Source organism: Hippopotamus amphibius, chromosome 17 (genome assembly GCF_030028045.1).
Source record: "Hippopotamus amphibius kiboko isolate mHipAmp2 chromosome 17, mHipAmp2.hap2, whole genome shotgun sequence".
Classification (NCBI taxonomy): domain Eukaryota; kingdom Metazoa; phylum Chordata; class Mammalia; order Artiodactyla; family Hippopotamidae; genus Hippopotamus; species Hippopotamus amphibius.
The window spans coordinates 16,988,925-17,006,876 of record NC_080202.1 but is presented as its reverse complement, the minus strand read 5'-3'; the positions used below and the strand labels follow the sequence as shown (position 1 = coordinate 17,006,876).

At 38.2% G+C, this 17,952-nt stretch overlaps 1 protein-coding gene across 1 annotated transcript; it reads left to right on the top strand.

Annotated features, from left to right (window-relative positions):
• Positions 1-211: 211 nt before the first annotated feature.
• Positions 212-15,992, top strand: WSB1 (WD repeat and SOCS box containing 1). The gene is made up of 9 exons (XM_057715039.1): positions 212-535; positions 6,034-6,202; positions 6,995-7,263; positions 8,521-8,652; positions 10,281-10,381; positions 12,640-12,812; positions 13,326-13,439; positions 14,462-14,569; positions 14,845-15,992. The coding sequence occupies exons 1-9, from the start codon at positions 496-498 to the stop codon at positions 15,002-15,004; spliced, it is 1,266 nt and encodes a 421-aa protein (XP_057571022.1). The 5' UTR covers positions 212-495; the 3' UTR covers positions 15,005-15,992.
• The last annotated feature ends 1,960 nt before the right edge of the window (positions 15,993-17,952 follow it).

The window sequence follows — 17,952 nt, the reverse complement described above, 5'->3', positions numbered from 1 at the left end:
CCCTCCTCCTCCTCTTCCGCCCCCGCGCTCTTCCGGCTCCCGGGTCCAGTCCCCAGGACAACGCCCGCCCGCGCGCGCCCGGGAGGGAGGGCGGGGCGCCGAGCCCAGGCTGTCACGTTTCGAACGTCGGGAGGCGGGCCACCGCGTTGTGACGTCACGAGACCACGCCCCCGCCGCGCTGATATCCCCCGCGCCGCCCGCCATTTTGTCTCCAGTGTCTCGTTTGCAGCGGGCTTCGTGGAGGGAAGTGTCTTGGTCCGTAGGCGTGAGGAGGGGAACAGCATCTATTGTCTGTGTTTGACTCCGTAGTTTGGTCCAAGGCCTCCCGGAGCTTTCCCGGGGCAGTCGGCAGAAGCCGCCGCGACCGTCCCGCCCCTCCCCTCCGTCCCCGGGACCGGGAGGGACCCAGCCCGCGTCACGCCCCTCGGCGCCCGCCTTTCCCTTCTCTGTCGTTGCGTCCGCATCGCGCCCCCGGAATCAGACGGTGCCCCATAGATGGCCAGCTTTCCCCCGAGGGTCAACGAGAAAGAGATCGGTGAGGAATGGGGCCGTGGGTGAGGGGTGCTGGTGGGCGCGCGGGGGCTGCGGAGAGGCAGGGACTCCCCCGAGGAGGCTTGGGGGGGAGCGTCCCTGAGTCTGAGGAAGAATGGAGAGCCGGGGCCAAGCCCCGGAGCGAAGAGGAAGGAAGCGGCCCTGCGGGTGGGTGTCGCCGAGGGTAAATCGGATCAGCATTGATGCGGCGCCTACTGTGCGCCTGGCACGGAGAGAGGTGGTGCGCGGATATTAGAGGCAAAGAGAACCTGGGCGCCGAGTGGCGAGGGCTGCAGCGATCGTGTGGCCGCGGGTGGACCCGCTCCCCCGGGGACCTCCCCCCGGTTTTCTCAGCGGAGGTCCGCGCAGGGCCATTCTCCTGGATTTCTTCTGTCTAGGGAGCTGGGGCGTCGAGTGGCCAGGGGAGGGCGGGGCAGGTCTCCAGGACTCTTAAAAAAGTTTCCGATGGGGAAAAGTAAACTTGTGTGAGCTGTTATGAAAGCATGACTCTTCGTGTATACCAGCAACTATAAGGAGAAATGCAGCCGAAGAGGTGTCATCAGCCCGGAAAAAGTATTTTAAAAAATGGCATGGCGTTAAGAAAGGCTGCGGCTCAGGGGAGGAGACTCAGTTGTTATCTTTCAAACACAGAGGAGCAGGGTGTTGGGTGGAGTGACCGGAGAAAAGCTGATAATAACGGAAGAGCAAACTCTTGAAAAGGCTTTCTGGAAATTTGGCTTAGTGGCCAGCCCTGCCAAGCAGAAAACAGGCCAATAGATGTTGAAGGTCCTGCATCAGGACCTACCCGGTGACTCAGTTGAAAACACCTCACGTTACTTAAATCCTCTCTCAAGGTAATGTAACTGGAACAACTTTGGGGGCAGTTGGGGTGCTGTGCCTTGATTGATATGCCTGGTAAACATTGAACTCATCAAGTCATGTTATACACCTTATTTAAATACATAACAGTTTTGGGGAACTCCCTGGTGGCCCACTGGTTAGGACTGGACGCTTTCACTGCGGATGCCTGGGTTGGATCCCTGGTCGGGGGAACTAAGATCTCCCAAGTCGCTAGGCGCGGTCAAAATATATGTATAGGTAGACAAGATAGATAGATAGATAGATGCAGTTTTTATTTAAAAAAAAAAAAGGAAAGTAGGTTTAGCATCTCCCCACCTCTCCCCAAAGCCCAACTCTGTGTTAAATGAAAATGTAGCTACTGAGCAGAGAGCCTTTGCATTTCCTTGTTATTCAACTAAATGTGTTCCTTTATTGAGTACTTGGAGGAGGTTTTCTAGAGAACGGGAGAAGCTGAAGTATCCAAAAGGCCCTCTATCTTGTATGTGGGTGAGTTTTTATATCTAGAGACAGCTATCTTAGAATTTTGGACTTTCGTTCTCTTAGGGATAAGGTTGAATGGTAGGTTAGGAGGGGACTTTAACTCTGATTCTAATAACTGTTTCAAACATACAGAGAAAACAAAATTCATGTCCAATTTTTATTTTAACTGTGGAACATAGAACTCAAAAGTTCTTATTCTCAGTCCAGTGGTATTTATTTTTTCCTACTCACAGTAGTATCACAGCTGAGTGATCTGCCTTTCATTTATCTGTATTTTACTTCATCTGGATGAATCATTTTGAAAACTTTCCAGTCCTCTCTTCTAAGGAATGGATAGACCTTCTTAGCATACCTGCGTAAGGTAGAACCATCCGTTAAATAGCCTTTTTAATTAAAAAATTTTTTTTTGCATATTTAAGTCTGTTATTTCCTGGATATAGTATAAAGTTACTAGCTAGGTGCCAAATATCTAAAAGAACTTTGGCCTTTTGTAAGCTTTTTTTTTTTTCAACCCCAGGTTTTTGTTTCTTTGTTTCTTTTTTAAAAAACATCATTTGGATACAAAGTTAAACATTAATGTGTCTGTGTAGCTTCGTATCTATCAGTAAGGACTCCCGTTTTTTTCTTGGGTATTAATTACAGCTGTTTGGTTTCTCAAGTAAGTACTGAAAGAGGAGGCAAGTAAGATTCCATGAATGATTAAAGAAGTCCGTGTGACAGGGAGTTACTGCCTAGAGCTACTGTCCTCTTTCACAAGACTCTGCCACAGATCCTCCCTTTCTGGTTATGAAATTGCAGGGAGGAATGTGAAGAAGGAGCTGAATCTGGTTTGCTTGGTTGAGCAGTGACTCAGATGATGTGTTACTGCTGTGTGGATATTAATAATATAGCGCATCTAGTGGACAAGTTCCCATGGCAGGCAGCTTTGCACTTATACAGGATCATTAAATCATAGTATCTTAGGATACTAACATTCAACAGTTGCAGGTACTGTATAAAGTTCTAATTAAAATTTTTTCTTCATTATAAACCTTGTACTAGTTTGTAATGTTGTACCAGTCAGTATTTAAATGTGTTTAAATTACTTAATTAAAATGCAATTGTTTTATATGCCTGTTAACAAACAAAGAAACTCAAGATAATTATTAACTCAGTACTTGTAACAGTAGTGTCTATTTGGCAGTATTTTTTTCAGGGTGGCCCTATTTCTTGAATATATATATTGAAGTGCAGCTTAGCTTATTATTTCATGTCTTTGTTACCTGAAGCAGTTTTTTAGTTAATTTATTACCACCCTTACACAAGAGGAGTTTTGTGATTCTGTTCAAAGTAAAAGAAGAAAAATACAGAGTGATCCTAAAATACAGATTTTTAAAAATGAGTGTTCTGTAGGAAAGTTAGTTTTGCTTATGCTGCTAAAGGAGATATGAGTTCTAGTCTAATTTACCAGATGTTTCTGAAGTTGAATGCAAGGGCCAGTCCTCTGTTTTTTGAGGTAGAATTTATATATGTACTCATCTAGTTTAATTGGGGGCTCTTTTTAAGATAATGCTTGCGTTTTTTCAGTTGAATTTTAAAACTTGCTTTTTTTTTTTCTCCTAAAAAAATCATTCTACAGGATATGAGTGTCACCACTTTGTGAATTTTCTTTTACAGTCATGTTACTGCCAGTGAAGTTAATGCTGTATTGATAGAAGTAGGGCAGGGGTAGGTGAGGGATTCTGCTTTGATTAAACCACACCTGAAATATTGTGTTTAGTTGGAAAGTTCCACTTTTTTGAGGGCCATTACCAACTGGAGTTTATCCAGAAAAGTATGAAGGTGAAGGTGGAAAATGAACTTGAAACCATGTAATCTAAAGGATGATTGAAAACCACTCACCAGGGACTTACCTAGTGGTCTAGTGGGAAAGACTCCGCGCTTCCAAAGCAGGGGACCCGTTTTTGATCCCTCGTTTGGTAACTAAGAGTTAACGCGATGCAACTAAGAAGTCCAAATGCTGCAACTAAGACTCAGGCGCAGACTAAATAAATAAATAAATCTTTTTTAAAAAAAAAGAAAACTCACCAGATTTTATCCTGGTGAAAAGATTTAGTTGCTGATGTCATGGCTGTCTTTAATGTATGAATGTCATGTGAGAGCAGGATCAGGCTTATTCTCTTAGATCAGACCCAGGACTGAGTGGGTGGAGTGGCAAGGAGGAAGATTGTGAGTCATCGAAAGGAAATTTTCTGATAATCTCAGCTGTCCCCAAATAGGTGCATATTTATATTTATGAATATCATAGGAAAACAGATTTGTTTTACTTTTTAAACCGTATCTCATTTGTTAATGTATCAAAGAAGTAGGCAAGGAAATATTTAAATCACTTAAGAATGGGAGCTTATATGTTGCTTTCATATTCGTTCAATAAATATTTACTGATACCCCTGTCACATGACAGGTGCTATGCTCCCTGTTGGCAGAGCACACATTGAGACTGGAAGTGTCCCTGAAGGAGTACATTTTTCGGGTTTGTGTATATGTTATCTGCTCTTGCAGTAGGAGTATAAGTGGTTCTTGTTTGAACTGCAATACGTAGAATATATTGAAGTTTAGTTGTTGGAAAGTTTAAGCCCAAAACATAAAAACATTGTAGAGTTGACCACACAAGGGACCACAAAATAGATAATAGGGAAACTAAACTGAAGGTGACTTACAACTAAAAAGGAAGAGTAGCAAAACTTGAAATCAAGACAGACCCAAGGCAGCAGTGGTGATAGACTAGTTAAGAAGATTCTTTCTGGAATTGAGGAAATGGCAGCCACATTTGCATGTGCACATGTACAGTAGGAACTTGATTTGTTAAAGACAGAAGAAAAATTCTCTGTATACTCTAATATGCCAGTTTTAGTTATGAATGCTAAATTTAAGTACTGGTTACTAAATTTAAAATACATGAAATTGTTTTTTGTTTTTTTTCTGTCCTTAAAACCCAAAAGAATTCCATTTTTGGGTCAGTTTGTGGCCCACCAGGAAAATGCTCGAGGACCACTGTTCAAGAATCACAAATACAGGGACTTCCTAGGTGGCGCAGTGGTTAAGAATCCACCTGCCAGTGCAGGGGACACGGGTTCGAGCCCTGCTCCAGGAAGATACCACATGCCACAGAGCAACTAAGCCCGTGTGGCACAACTACTGAGCCTGTGCTCTAGAGCCCATGAGCCATAGCTATTGAGCTCGTTTGCCTCAATTACTGAAGCCCGTGCTCCGCAACAGGAGAAGCCACCGCAATGAGAAGCCTGCACACCACAATGAAGAGTAGCCTCCCCCTCTGCCCTGCCCCCCCCTGAGCTCACCACAACTAGAGAAAGCCTGTGTGCAGCAACAGAGACCCAACTCAGCCAATAAATAAAATCAATCAAACCTATTTAAAAGAAAAGAATCACAATACAATGTATTTCATTTGTATGGCCACACCGTGTGGCATCCGGGATGTTGGTTCCCTGACTGGGGATCGAACCATGCTCCCTGCAGTGGAAGCTCGGAGTCTTAACCACTGGACTGCCAGGGAAGTCCCAAATACAGAGCATTTTAAAGCACTGGTTGGGGAGCTGAACTAAGTAACCTTTAAGTCCCTTCTAGTTCTGTGGGTTTTGTGACCTGAAAAAGATAAGAATATTAATGTTTGACTAGACCATTTTATAGTGCTTCCTTTGAGTAATGATATAATACTATATTTTATAGTGGTTTATGTTTTTTGAAAGCTACAAACTTTTGGGAAGATACTTCCTGGAGAGTAACTTCAGTTTCTTGCATATTAAATGTTAGTAATTTGAGGAAAATTTAAGACAGTGCAAAAGTCAAGATTTCAGTAATTTCTAGCTCTGATCATTACATTATTGTTATTTGACCAGTTTTTTTTTTTTACTGAAACTTTCTTTAAAAGCTCTTGATTTGAGAAATTTTAGAAAAATTACCAAACTTAAAGATGTTTATTATCATTAAGGGGTCTTCATACCACGTATCTCCCCTCCAAGGGTAGAACGCAGAACTCGTACCTTGTCTACATAGAAAAAGGAAAAACTCAGTGGACTTGAGTGGATCCCAAAGTAATATGGATGCAGTCTAAAATTGATGGCTGGTTATCTGCGGTAACCTGTATTATTTTTTTCCTTTTAGTGAGATCACGTACTATAGGTGAACTTTTAGCTCCAGCAGCTCCTTTTGACAAGAAATGTGGTCGTGAAAATTGGACTGTTGCTTTTGCTCCAGATGGTTCATACTTTGCTTGGTCACAAGGACATCGTGCAGTAAAGCTTGTTCCGTGGTCCCAGTGCCTTAAGAATTTGTGAGACACTTTTCTTCTTTGTATTTTGTATCTATCTGTTTGTAGAATTTATTTTTTTCTCTGTGTGGAATAATATTTTGATGTTGAAGTTTTTTCTTTTGGAGATTGTAAATGTGTTTTAATCATAAGCTGAAAATTTATGGGAAGAATTGTCTGGCCTTATATATCATAGAATACTTTCTCAGATACTTTGATGTCTTTAAGTTTTTCTTTTCCGTATTTCAAAAGGAAGCTTAATTGTGCCTTGGTAGTGCAATTTCTAAAATGCATCTACTAAATTTAATCTTTCCCCGCTTTTTGTGTCTAGTTCATTTTCATGGTTTTATTCATTAATGTCCTTATTACATATTACTTTAGGTCTAGAAAGTGTGGGAAACTATTGATTATTATGGGGTTTAAGATCGTTTTCTGGTGTCAGCATCCCAATATCTTACGTTCGCAGAAATGTTTTTTTTTGCTTGTTTATACTTTTGAGTTAATTAAAGGAGTCCTAATTGATATAGGATTTCTATATCAAAAAGGATATAGAAACAAATTTGAAATTTTTGAAACAATTATAAATTGCTTTATTGGTGAACTTTTTGTCAGACACTGAGAATTTCTTTTAGTCTGTATTTTGCCCACATAGCTTATAGTAACTTTTCCCCTTCCCATCTATAAGGATGCTGTTGTTATTCAGTATCACAAGAATAATACTGAAGTTTCTTAACAAACACTTATCATTATTTACTGTCTACAGGAGTCCAGAGTGAATAATAACTAGATTTCAATCTGACCTTTTTTTCCACCCAGTCTCTTGCATGGCACCAAGAATATCACCAATTCAAGCAGTTTAAGATTGTCAAGACAAAACAGTGATGGTGGTCAGAAAAATAAGCCTCGTGAACATATTATAGACTGTGGTGACATAGTCTGGAGTCTTGCTTTTGGATCTTCAGTTCCCGAAAAACAGAGTCGCTGTGTAAATATAGAATGGCATCGATTCAGATTTGGACAAGATCAGCTGCTCCTTGCCACAGGGTTAAACAATGGGCGTATCAAAATATGGGATGTATATACAGGTATGGAGTCATAGTTCTGGAAGCAAACCTGATTATTTTATGATACAAGCAAAGCTCATAGGCACTAGAAGAATACATAATTTGAAGATTGTAACTTACTGAGAAGCAAGAATTGATGCTATGAATGTATCTTTATAATTGGCCTAAATAGCATCTTCAGCTCATAGTTTTAATTTAGGAAAATAGAGTTCATTCTGCTTGATCACTCTTCAGAGAATATTATAGTAGGAAGGGCGTGTCTAAGGAATGTTTAGTTAATTATAACTTATAAACTAGTAACTTAGTTTATGACAAATTGCAAGGTGTTTTCTTACATATTTTTTCAGTGATTGACAGCTTAGAGGCTTTCAAGGTTAATCTGATTTTCAACAATCTAACTTTCAACTAACCTCTGGAAGGTTTTAGTGACATTTTATCTAAAGTTTAACCAGATAGGTTGAGAAGTTAAATTCTTTGGGCAATTAAAAGCAAATGTGTTGTGGGAATTTGCTGGCGGTCCAGTGGTTAGGACTTGGTGCTTCCACTGCAGGGGGCACGGGTTTGAGCCCTGTTTGGGGAACTAAGATCCCACAAGCCACGCAGCCAAAAAAAAAAATGGTGTTCACTAACTAAAATAGTTTCTGGCTGATAGTATGTACTCCAAGATTTAAAGGATTTTTTAAAAAAATGAGCATTAAAACAATATGTACATTAGAATATAGCAAGTGATACTAATGTTGAGTGGGGATAATGAGTCAGTAAATTTGATTGAATTCTGGGAGAAAATTTAAGGTAAGCACATGGCTTTTCAGAGGAAAACAAAACTCTTATAATATTAGATGAATAAAGTACCTTTTTTTTTCATTGAGATTATGTTTGAAAGTTTAAGCCATTACAGGCCAAGGAAGCAAAAAGGAAAATTTTGATTTTGTGTTTTAAAATCGTACTATACAAAGATTTTTAAATGATGTAGGTTTTCTTCATATTAAATTGACTTGATCCAGGAGTTTGTTCACATTTCAGGAATTCCTTTTTAATTTTTCTAATAAATTTAGGCTTTGGTATCTTGGAAATAATCCATTTTAAAACAATGTAAATAGTGAATCTTTAAAGAGAATAGTAAGGGCACTAATAAATAAGTCATTTTACACATTGTAAACTAAAGGTATCCAAATATTTCTATTCTTTTTTTTTTTAATGGTGAGAAGCCCTATTTTTAATATGGAAACAGATAAAAATTACTAATATCGTCTCTTTCTCGCGTTCCATTGCATTTAGGAAAACTCCTCCTTAACTTGGTAGATCATACTGAACTGGTCAGAGATTTAACTTTTGCCCCAGATGGGAGCTTGATCCTGGTGTCAGCTTCAAGAGACAAAACTCTGAGAGTGTGGGACCTGAAAGATGATGGTATGTCTTTCTTTCTAGGCTGTGGAAAAGAATTAATTTCTGGATATTACTACTGAGAGGTATTATGAACACTTGGGGCATTTGACGTTAAAAGTGACATGATCAAAGTTTCCTTTTCTCTGCTTAGTCCTTTGGTCCCTTTGCCTGTACAGATCAACAAACCATAAATGTGACCCAGAATAGGAACCAGCAGTTACTCTAAGTAAACAATCTGATATTACTCAGAAACTAACCACACAGATCTGCATCAGCTATTGGAGGACAAAATCTGAATCAGTTTTAGGATTTTATCTGAACTAGTCTGTGTTGGTTTATTTCCTTTATATTGCGGAGGGGTATTAACTTCCTTCATTTGCTTAGTGAAAATTTAAGTAGATCTTGACCTAACAAAAGATATAACTTAGTAATTAGTAAAATGTAAATTCAAACATGATTTATACACCAGAATTTCTAATATGTAAATACTAATCATAATAAGTTGGATAGGCTAAGAAATCATAAAAAGTAAGACATTTACCCTTCAATATAGTGAAAGGAATGTCAGTGTCAGGTTTTAGTTTTTTCGGAAACATTGATAACTGATCCTTTTACGCAGTTTTGGAGAGTCTACCTTGTTTGAAAGGACCTGAGGTGAGCATCTCTTCCCCCTTCTTAGCCTCTAATGAAAAAGTTTACAGTTTTAACTAAAACCTTATATTTAATTAAGATCTGCCAGTGCTCTACCAGCCTCAAGCTGGATGTTGACAGGCTTATTTGGGGAAATGTAGCTTAAATTTAATGTGATAGAAAACAAACCCTCAGATTTGGAGACTTGTTCTAGCTTACAGGTAGTAACCATTGCCTGATGGAATAATACACTAATACTATTACCAAACTATGTGGCACCTCTTCTGCATTTATCAATTCTCTGATTGCTCAGCTGTTGAGGGGGGAAGGGATCCCAGCAGTTAAAACATTTGAAAACTAAATTTTCTTTTCTTTTGCGTATCAAATGGTCCTCGCTCTCTCAACATACTTTCAGTTGTGTGCACATATTTTAAGGATGTAGACTCAGTAAAATGTAAGCTCCAAGAGAGTAGGGACTTTGTCTTATTCACAACTGTATCCACATTGCATGGCATGTAGTGGGCATTTAGTAAGTATTTATAAAACTAAGAGTTAAAATATACTTAAGCGGAATTGTGTGCTTTGGGTATAATGCATGGGGGCCATGGAGTGGAAAGAGGGTTATCAAAAAGGAAGAAGGATGAAAAGGCATTTTGAAGATATCTGTGAAGTCTCGGCCTTGTGGTGTTCCGGTCCTTCATTTATAGAAGGGGACTAGATAATCCGTCTTCTATAAACGTCAGCTGACCTTTTCTTAAAGGGCCAGATGGTGAATATTTTAGGCTTGTAGACTATGCTATCTCTGCAGTAGTTACTCCACTCTGCTGTCACAACCGTGTGCATGCTTGGGTTCCAGTAAAACTTAGGTACAAAAATAAGCAACTGGTGTGTATTGTCAACCCCTGTTATAGATTAGTCACTGCCCCAGTAGAAGCTTGTGATTCTGTGATTCTGCCATTTTTGAAATGCTACTCATTTGAAGTAGATTCTAGGGTTAACACACTTACTTTCTTTTTGTTCAGGAAACATGATGAAAGTATTGAGGGGCCATCAGAACTGGGTGTACAGCTGTGCATTCTCTCCTGACTCTTCTATGCTGTGTTCAGTGGGAGCCAGTAAAGCAGTATGTGTCAAAGTTCTTGTATATTTATTGTGAATTGGATTATAATAATGTGTGCATAATCATTTTAAATCTAAGTAACCTATTAAGTCTGTGCTCGGTGTCTCGAATATCTTAAATGTGTTATTTCATGATGGGGGAGAATTTGCATGAGGGAAATTAAATACAGTTATTGATTGTAAAGTGAGAAGTTGGATTGCTTTAGTTAGAGATGATATTCATAAAATGAGGGGTATGTCAATTTTATTTTTTCTAAGATTTAGGAAAGTGTATGTGCTATAGAAGAGATCTAGTCCAAATGTTAAGACATTCCCTTGCTAATTTTCTTCTCTGTTGTTCTATTTTTTTCTTTTTTTGGTCCAGTTTGCTGTTTAAAAAGTTTTGAGTCCCAGCTGGTCCTGGACATTTAACTGAAAAAAAAAGTAACTTAAAAATTTAATAAGAATAAAAATAACAATCATGTATGTCCTGGAGTGAATTTCATCTAAATTTGTTATGATCTGTCTTGCATAGCACACTTGTAGACAGATTAAGTATAAAGTGACTCTTAAGAAGGTTATGCTTATTGATGAACCTTCCTTTAGTTGTCTACCAGCTCTGAGTTAGTATAGTTAAAGAGATCTTATTAGCTTCAGGTATTAATGAAAATTGTTGAAATCCAGATACATGTGATGATCACAATACACTTTGAATTAATGGGGGGGTGGGGTGGGAGGCTGGTTAAAATGCATTTTATTTAGCCAAGAAGTTTGTTAAAGTGATAGTTGCAAATGTTGGCAGTTTAGAAAAAAAATAATCAATTCTTTAAAAATCATAAGAAGAGCAAAGCTAGATGTTGACATTGCTATTTTAGGCTGTGTGTTTTCCATATGCTTCTTGCTTTCCCTGTCACAGGTGGTGGCAGCAATATTGGTGTGATTGAGGTTATGCTGGCACCACTCGCACACAGGCGCACAATGGTGTTAGCTGGGCAGAAAGAGTGGCATCTCTGGCTACCGGGCTGGGGGCGACCTTTACCGTAGGATGAAGTAACCTTGCATTCGGCTGCAAGGTGTACTGTACGTACACAGGTGCTGGTCGATGTCCACTTTCTGCTTTTCTTTCTTTCTTTTTTTCTTTTTAAAAATAATTTCCCCCACAGTGAAACCAACTGACTCCTCCGATGTAATTGATCTTCCAGTCTGGTGGAATTGGGAGTCTAACATGTGTAACCAATTTAATGTAATGTAATTGGCTTTCGAATGGTTTCTCTGTGCTATTTTTTGAAATTCTTTGAGATACTAGAGATACCTTGTCTTTGATCCAATTTAAAATTTGTATTTATAATTTTCCTTTGGAAATAATATATTGTGTCTGTGCAGAAAAAAGTAGCAAAAAGGATTGCTTTACTCTGAGGAGAGTATGTCTTATTAGGATTGTTATAAACCTCCAACCTCACATTTAATATAACAGATTGAAGTAAACATTAGAATCCTATTTAGAGCTATTCTGCACAGTCTGACTACTGCTTTAGAATCTAAAACTATGTGTGAACTTGTACTAAAGTAATTTAAGTGTTTTATACTTAAAATGACTAATGATTGTGGTTGGTTTGGGAAAAATAAGCTTGGCAAAACTTGATTCACAGAAATGTTAATTGTATTATTTTTGTAAATTAGCATTTTCATTTTGTAATGTGGTTTAACATCCTTGTTGTTTGCCAAAGAAATTTCATTTGGCTGTGAAAAATTCTCTTTGCTTGCAGTATCTGTTTCTCTTCCTAGGCTCACGTTGGTGACCCAAGCCTATTGTAAACAAGTGATTATCTCAAAGGGAGATGCCAATGGAGTAACAATTTGTTAACCTTACATTTTCTGTCTGTATATTTTTTAAAAATTTGGTAGTTTCTGGAAAAAAAAAAGAAAGGGGGTTTGTAGTATTTAACCCTATTTATTTCTGTATATTTTAGTTAATTAGTTTTTGGAATAAATGGATTTCAGTATAACTTTGTGGTTAAATTGCATTGCCTTTTTTGTGTTTAGGCTTATTTTTAAATTAACATTTAACAGAAACATTTGAAATAGAATTTGCATGTCTACTTTAATTAACTTAAAAACTGATTTTACTCTGACTATGACACTGAGCATATTCTTTTAATTATTCATAATTTATAATGTTTAATTTAATATAATCTTAATTAAATTTAGCAGTTTTAGTTTAAGATGTGTGATTTTGTCCTCTGCATGTCTGAATGAAGCTATAACATTTGCATTTTTTTGCAGGTTTTCCTTTGGAATATGGATAAATATACCATGATACGGAAACTAGAAGGACATCACCATGATGTTGTAGCTTGTGACTTTTCTCCTGATGGAGCATTACTGGCTACGGCATCTTATGATACTCGAGTATATATCTGGGATCCACACACTGGAGACATTCTGATGGAATTTGGGTGGGTATAGCATGAATTATTTTAGTCTGTAATTCATCTCTACTATCAGTATAGCTTTTAAGAAGTTACAGGGATGACTAGAATCATTAACAAGTGAAATCTAAAATTATAGTCTATCATAATTTAAAATTTCAGCATCATTTAGGCCCTTTAATAATGCATCTAAATTCTACAAATTAATTTGACTCTTGATACAGATCTTGTTACTGTTATTTAACATTACATGACTCTGTAGAAGTGGTAATTATATTAGAGTTTCATGCTGGGGAAACACAGTTAAAACTAAAGTTGGACTTAATCTTAGTATCTTTAACCACTCTGTAAAAAGGAGATTAGTAATTAGGTTTAATTACCTCACATTTAAAGTGGATGGATCAGCTCTGCTCAGTCTTCTCAGTTGTGTTCCTTAAGGCTGCTTTGAACATTATTTGAAGACTGATGTACTTTGTACCTGGGTAGTTTTGTTTCTTGAAGTGACTCTCATTTTCGCTGAAAACATGTCTTTGACCTTAGGCACCTGTTTCCCCCACCCACTCCAATATTTGCTGGAGGAGCAAATGACCGATGGGTACGATCTGTATCATTCAGTCATGATGGACTGCATGTTGCAAGCCTTGCTGATGATAAGTAAGTGTGTGAATTACAGCTTGACCTATTTATTATTGTCTTTTAAAGATTCCCTTTCATTCTTCTACTTAATAAAAAAAGCATTCTTAAGGATGAAGAAAAAACGGCCTTTCTGCAGTTTGGGTTTTAATGGCTCTTTTTCTAGACAAGACCTTGTGAGATGTTGGTGTTTCTTAAAGAACATTGGCCTGAACAGTATTTATGTAAACTAAAGACAATGCATGCCTTTCCCCGTGTTCTTTGTTTGTTAACTAGTTCAGGCAAACTGGGTACATTTTTAATTAGCTATTTAGCTCCACTGATACATTTTTTTTCCAGTAATATCCTATAAAGGTTGAAACAGGACATTTTCAAAATGAAATAAATGGTAAAAAGAGTCATTTGTATCCACTGAAATTGACATAAAGATGAAATGTCACAAGTGAGATGTGCTAATTATTGGTAAGCAGAAGCTAGATGTAGCCATTCCATTTTCTCATACTTGTGTCAGTGTGCATGGATGTAGCATTAAGCAATTTGGTGACATTAATTCAGAAAGTGACTCATTACCATCTTTCTAGAATGTTAGCAGATGTATAGGGAGAGTTCTTTATTTGCCAGCAATCACTGTTTTCCTGTTTGTTCAGGTAGGTTCCGACTATTAGTTGTCTGCTAACCCTAGACACATTCTTCTACCTCGGTGAAAAGTAAGTGTCTTGGGAAGACTCAAATAGATGAGATACTGATTGTATTTTGAGTGTAAGGAAGTAAGGAGAAAGTTTCTGGTTGTGAGCATTATAGGTCTGGACACTAGGAAGTGAAGGTATCATGCCTTAGTCTCTTAGTGTGAATTGATCTAAATTACCAACTGGTATAAACTATAAAATCTTTTATAAAGCAAGTTAAAGTCATTGCTGCAGTGGTGTGTGTGTGTGTGTGTTTTGTGACTCAGCACAGAGGGGCATTTCTTTCTGAATTTTTAAAGTTGCTTTTACCTTTAATTTCCTACTAGATAATCACTGGCCAATTTATTTCCTTTCCAGAATGGTGAGGTTCTGGAGAATTGATGAGGATTATCCAGTGCAAGTTGCACCTTTGAGCAATGGTCTTTGCTGTGCCTTTTCTACTGATGGCAGTGTTTTAGCTGCTGGGTAAGTGATTTTTCTGTTTTCGTTTAAGAGGCAATTTAAGGTGGCGTTTAGTCAAAGCAGCCCTTATTTTATGGTCAGTAAATCTTCCATAAGGGCTCTTTATAATACTATTACTTTGTCATAGAGGGAGATCACTGGGCAGGTCTCCTTAATTAGATTTTAACATGCAGTTTGTGACTCTAATTCACAGCGTTGGTGGTAGTTGTTTGAGCTGTGGGATGTTGAAATATATGGAATTGTGTGACTGAGCTTGTGATTTGTTTGTTTCTTTTTAGGACACATGATGGAAGTGTGTATTTTTGGGCCACTCCAAGGCAAGTCCCAAGCCTTCAACATTTATGTCGCATGTCAATCCGGAGAGTGATGCCCACCCAAGAAGTCCAGGAGCTGCCGATTCCTTCCAAAGTTTTAGAGTTTCTCTCCTACCGTGTTTAGAGGATGCTGCCTTCCCTAGTAGTAGGGACTGACAACACACTTTACACAAACCTCAAGCTTTACTGACTTCAAGGTTTAGGAGATTTATTTAATTTGATACATTCTTGTATTGCATTTTGATCCATTGAGCTTATAAAATATTATTTATAGACCTTAGGAGAAATAAATCTGAACATATCAAATGTAAATTTTTTTCTAAAATTTAACTGTGAAAACATATACATACATGTATATATTTAGATATAAGCTGCTATGTGTTGAATGGAGCCTTTTGCTTTTCTAATTTTTAGTTCCAACATGTATATATTGCTTCAGTAGAACCACGATATGTATCTTTGCTGTAAAGTGGAAGGAATTTTTTTGTTCTGGGACACTGAGTTAGATGGTATATACTGACTTAAGAAAGCTGAATTGCTTCATACAAAGCGTGCATTTGGTGGAGGGGTGGTTAGACAACTGACCTGCAGGTAAAACGCAGCTTTTGTCTAGCGGAGGATTTTGTTTCCTTAGGAGTGGCAACTAAGAGGTAGAATTTGAATGTGACATTATTAAATAAAAATAGCCAGGATATAACCAGAAAAAAAGGGTGTCATTCCACCTCCCCCCATACTGCTGCGGGCCTTAATTTTGGAAAGCAGCTTGCTACTTTAACCCTTGTGGTATAAATAAAGTATTATAAATTTTAGTCAATTTGAAAAAATTCACCTACTGTACTATTGCTAAATATTTTGTTGTTTGTACTAAGGGACAGTTATTTTAAGACCATGGTGTGTTTTTTTTGCTTTTTGTTTATTTTTTACATGTATCATATGTTTCTGCAGGGGATAATATTGGTGACTTGCCAAAGAGAAGCAATACAGTATATCTGCTTTTGCCTTCTGTTACTTATCTTACCTGCAGATATTAAGAATGTATGCATTATGTAAAATGCTTGATTATATATTTTTGTTGAGTTTTTTTAATTAAAGACTTGGTTAAAAAAAAAAAACACTATTGCAAATGTTTCTTAAGTATGTTGGAAGCACCACAACCAAAATAAACAAGAAAGAAGGGTAATGAAGAAACAGCACGACTATAGGGCGCTACTTGAGATTTAATGCTTCATGAGCGAAAGAAAATTATGATCTTTTAGGGGAACTAATAGGCTTATAGTAAACCTTTCTGGCTAAAGTAACCATACGAAAAAAATCTAGTGATGTTGGCCCTCTGAGGAGGCAGAACAAGGAAAACTTTTATTAGCCATGTGTGCTCTTGAAGACTTGGCTCCACTGAATAATTTCTCCGCTGAGAAATTACTTTGAAGTTCTTACAAGTTGCTCCTTTCAGGGTGTATATAGTTGTAGGCTATAAATTTAAAAGCCAGTGGAAAATCTGCCCAAGTTACTTCTTGAGAATCACCTATATTTTACAAAAGCATCTTATCTTCAAGCCTGTTGTGATTTTTTTTATTTTACTTTCTAATACATCTGCTTTATCAAGTAGTAAGATACCATCACCCTTAACACCATTAAATTATTTACTCGCCAACCAACATATCCAATTAAGTAAAAGTAGCATTTGGGGAAGATACATTCTCTGAGAAAGCCAGAATTGCTTGCTGTCTCCACGAAAACCATAGTGCTAGATGAAAGGAAGATTGCAGAATATAAATAGAAACACGCTTACATTTTCCATATGTCTTTCAGGAAGGAGTAATGGTGGGATGATGATGCTTTAGACTGAGTGATGGAAGGAAAGTAGGAAAGACATGACTGGGATACTCATGAGTCAGATTCTAGCTACATGATTTGAAAATGGCATTGCTGCTTTTTCTCATATTTGGAGAACTGGCAAGAGATTATTTGTGTTCAGATTTCATTTCCTATTTTAGGACCCCCATGGGGTGCATGTGGAAAATGCCTCACCCTCAGTAGCCAAGCTATCTTTTCACAACTTCAAGTGGCTTTAAGACCTGTAACTTGATGTGAGGTTGGCAAATCTTAAATTTATGGTCCTTGAAATTCCCTGCCTGCTTGCGATTGAGGTCAAGTTGGATTCAAGCGGTTTGCACTGCCTTCAGGGCAGCAAGACCAAAAAAGGCTAGACTGCAACTGTAGCATGCTTATGGGTTGAGGCAGTGTCTGACTGGTGCAGAGGACTTGGCTGGCGGCCAGCCAGCACAGGGATAAGAAAATGCAAAGTATGAAAAGTAAAACATTGTGTCACAAGCCAGAAGCCTTAGAGATGGTGAATCCAGTCTCCAGATTAATCGAAATGAAGATTGTGGGTGACAAACATTTTGTCCCAGTAATCCTGACCAGGTTCTGGCCTAAGACAATGCATTTTAACTGTAGAATGTTTAGATGATAAACGACAAGCAGCATCTACAGTGGAGTGATATATGGGTTTTCTATTAGGTCGGTTTCAAAATCATAGATAAAGTATCAGTTGGAGTATACTGGGTTTTTTTGTTTGTTTTTTGTTTTTTAAATCCTTTCCCGGGAGAACTGAGAGTTGTTGGTAGTGAACAGTAAAAGTGCAGTGAGGAGAAATGGTCATCATAACCAAGGCTTGTGTATACGGTAAAATCTTTGGGAGGAATGAAGGACGCTTAGCAATCTCAACCTGCTCTTTCCTCTGTGAAGCTTGCCTTTAGCCAAAAGCAAAATGTCTGGTCTGAATCAGATGTAAAATGACCTTACTTATATTTCAGATGTTTGGGTAGTTGTGTGTGTGTGTGTGTGTTTTAAATTTATTTATTGGCTGAATTGGGTCTTTCTTGCTGTGCATGGGCTTTCTCTAGTTGTGGCAAGTGGGGGCTACTCTGTTTGTGGTGCGCGGGCTTCTCATTGTGGTGGCTTCTCTTGTTGCGGAGCATGGGCTCTAGGTATGTGGGCTTCAGTAGTTGTGGCACGCAGGCTCAATAGTTGTGGCTCGCAGGCTCTGGAGCACAGGTTCAGTAGTTGTGA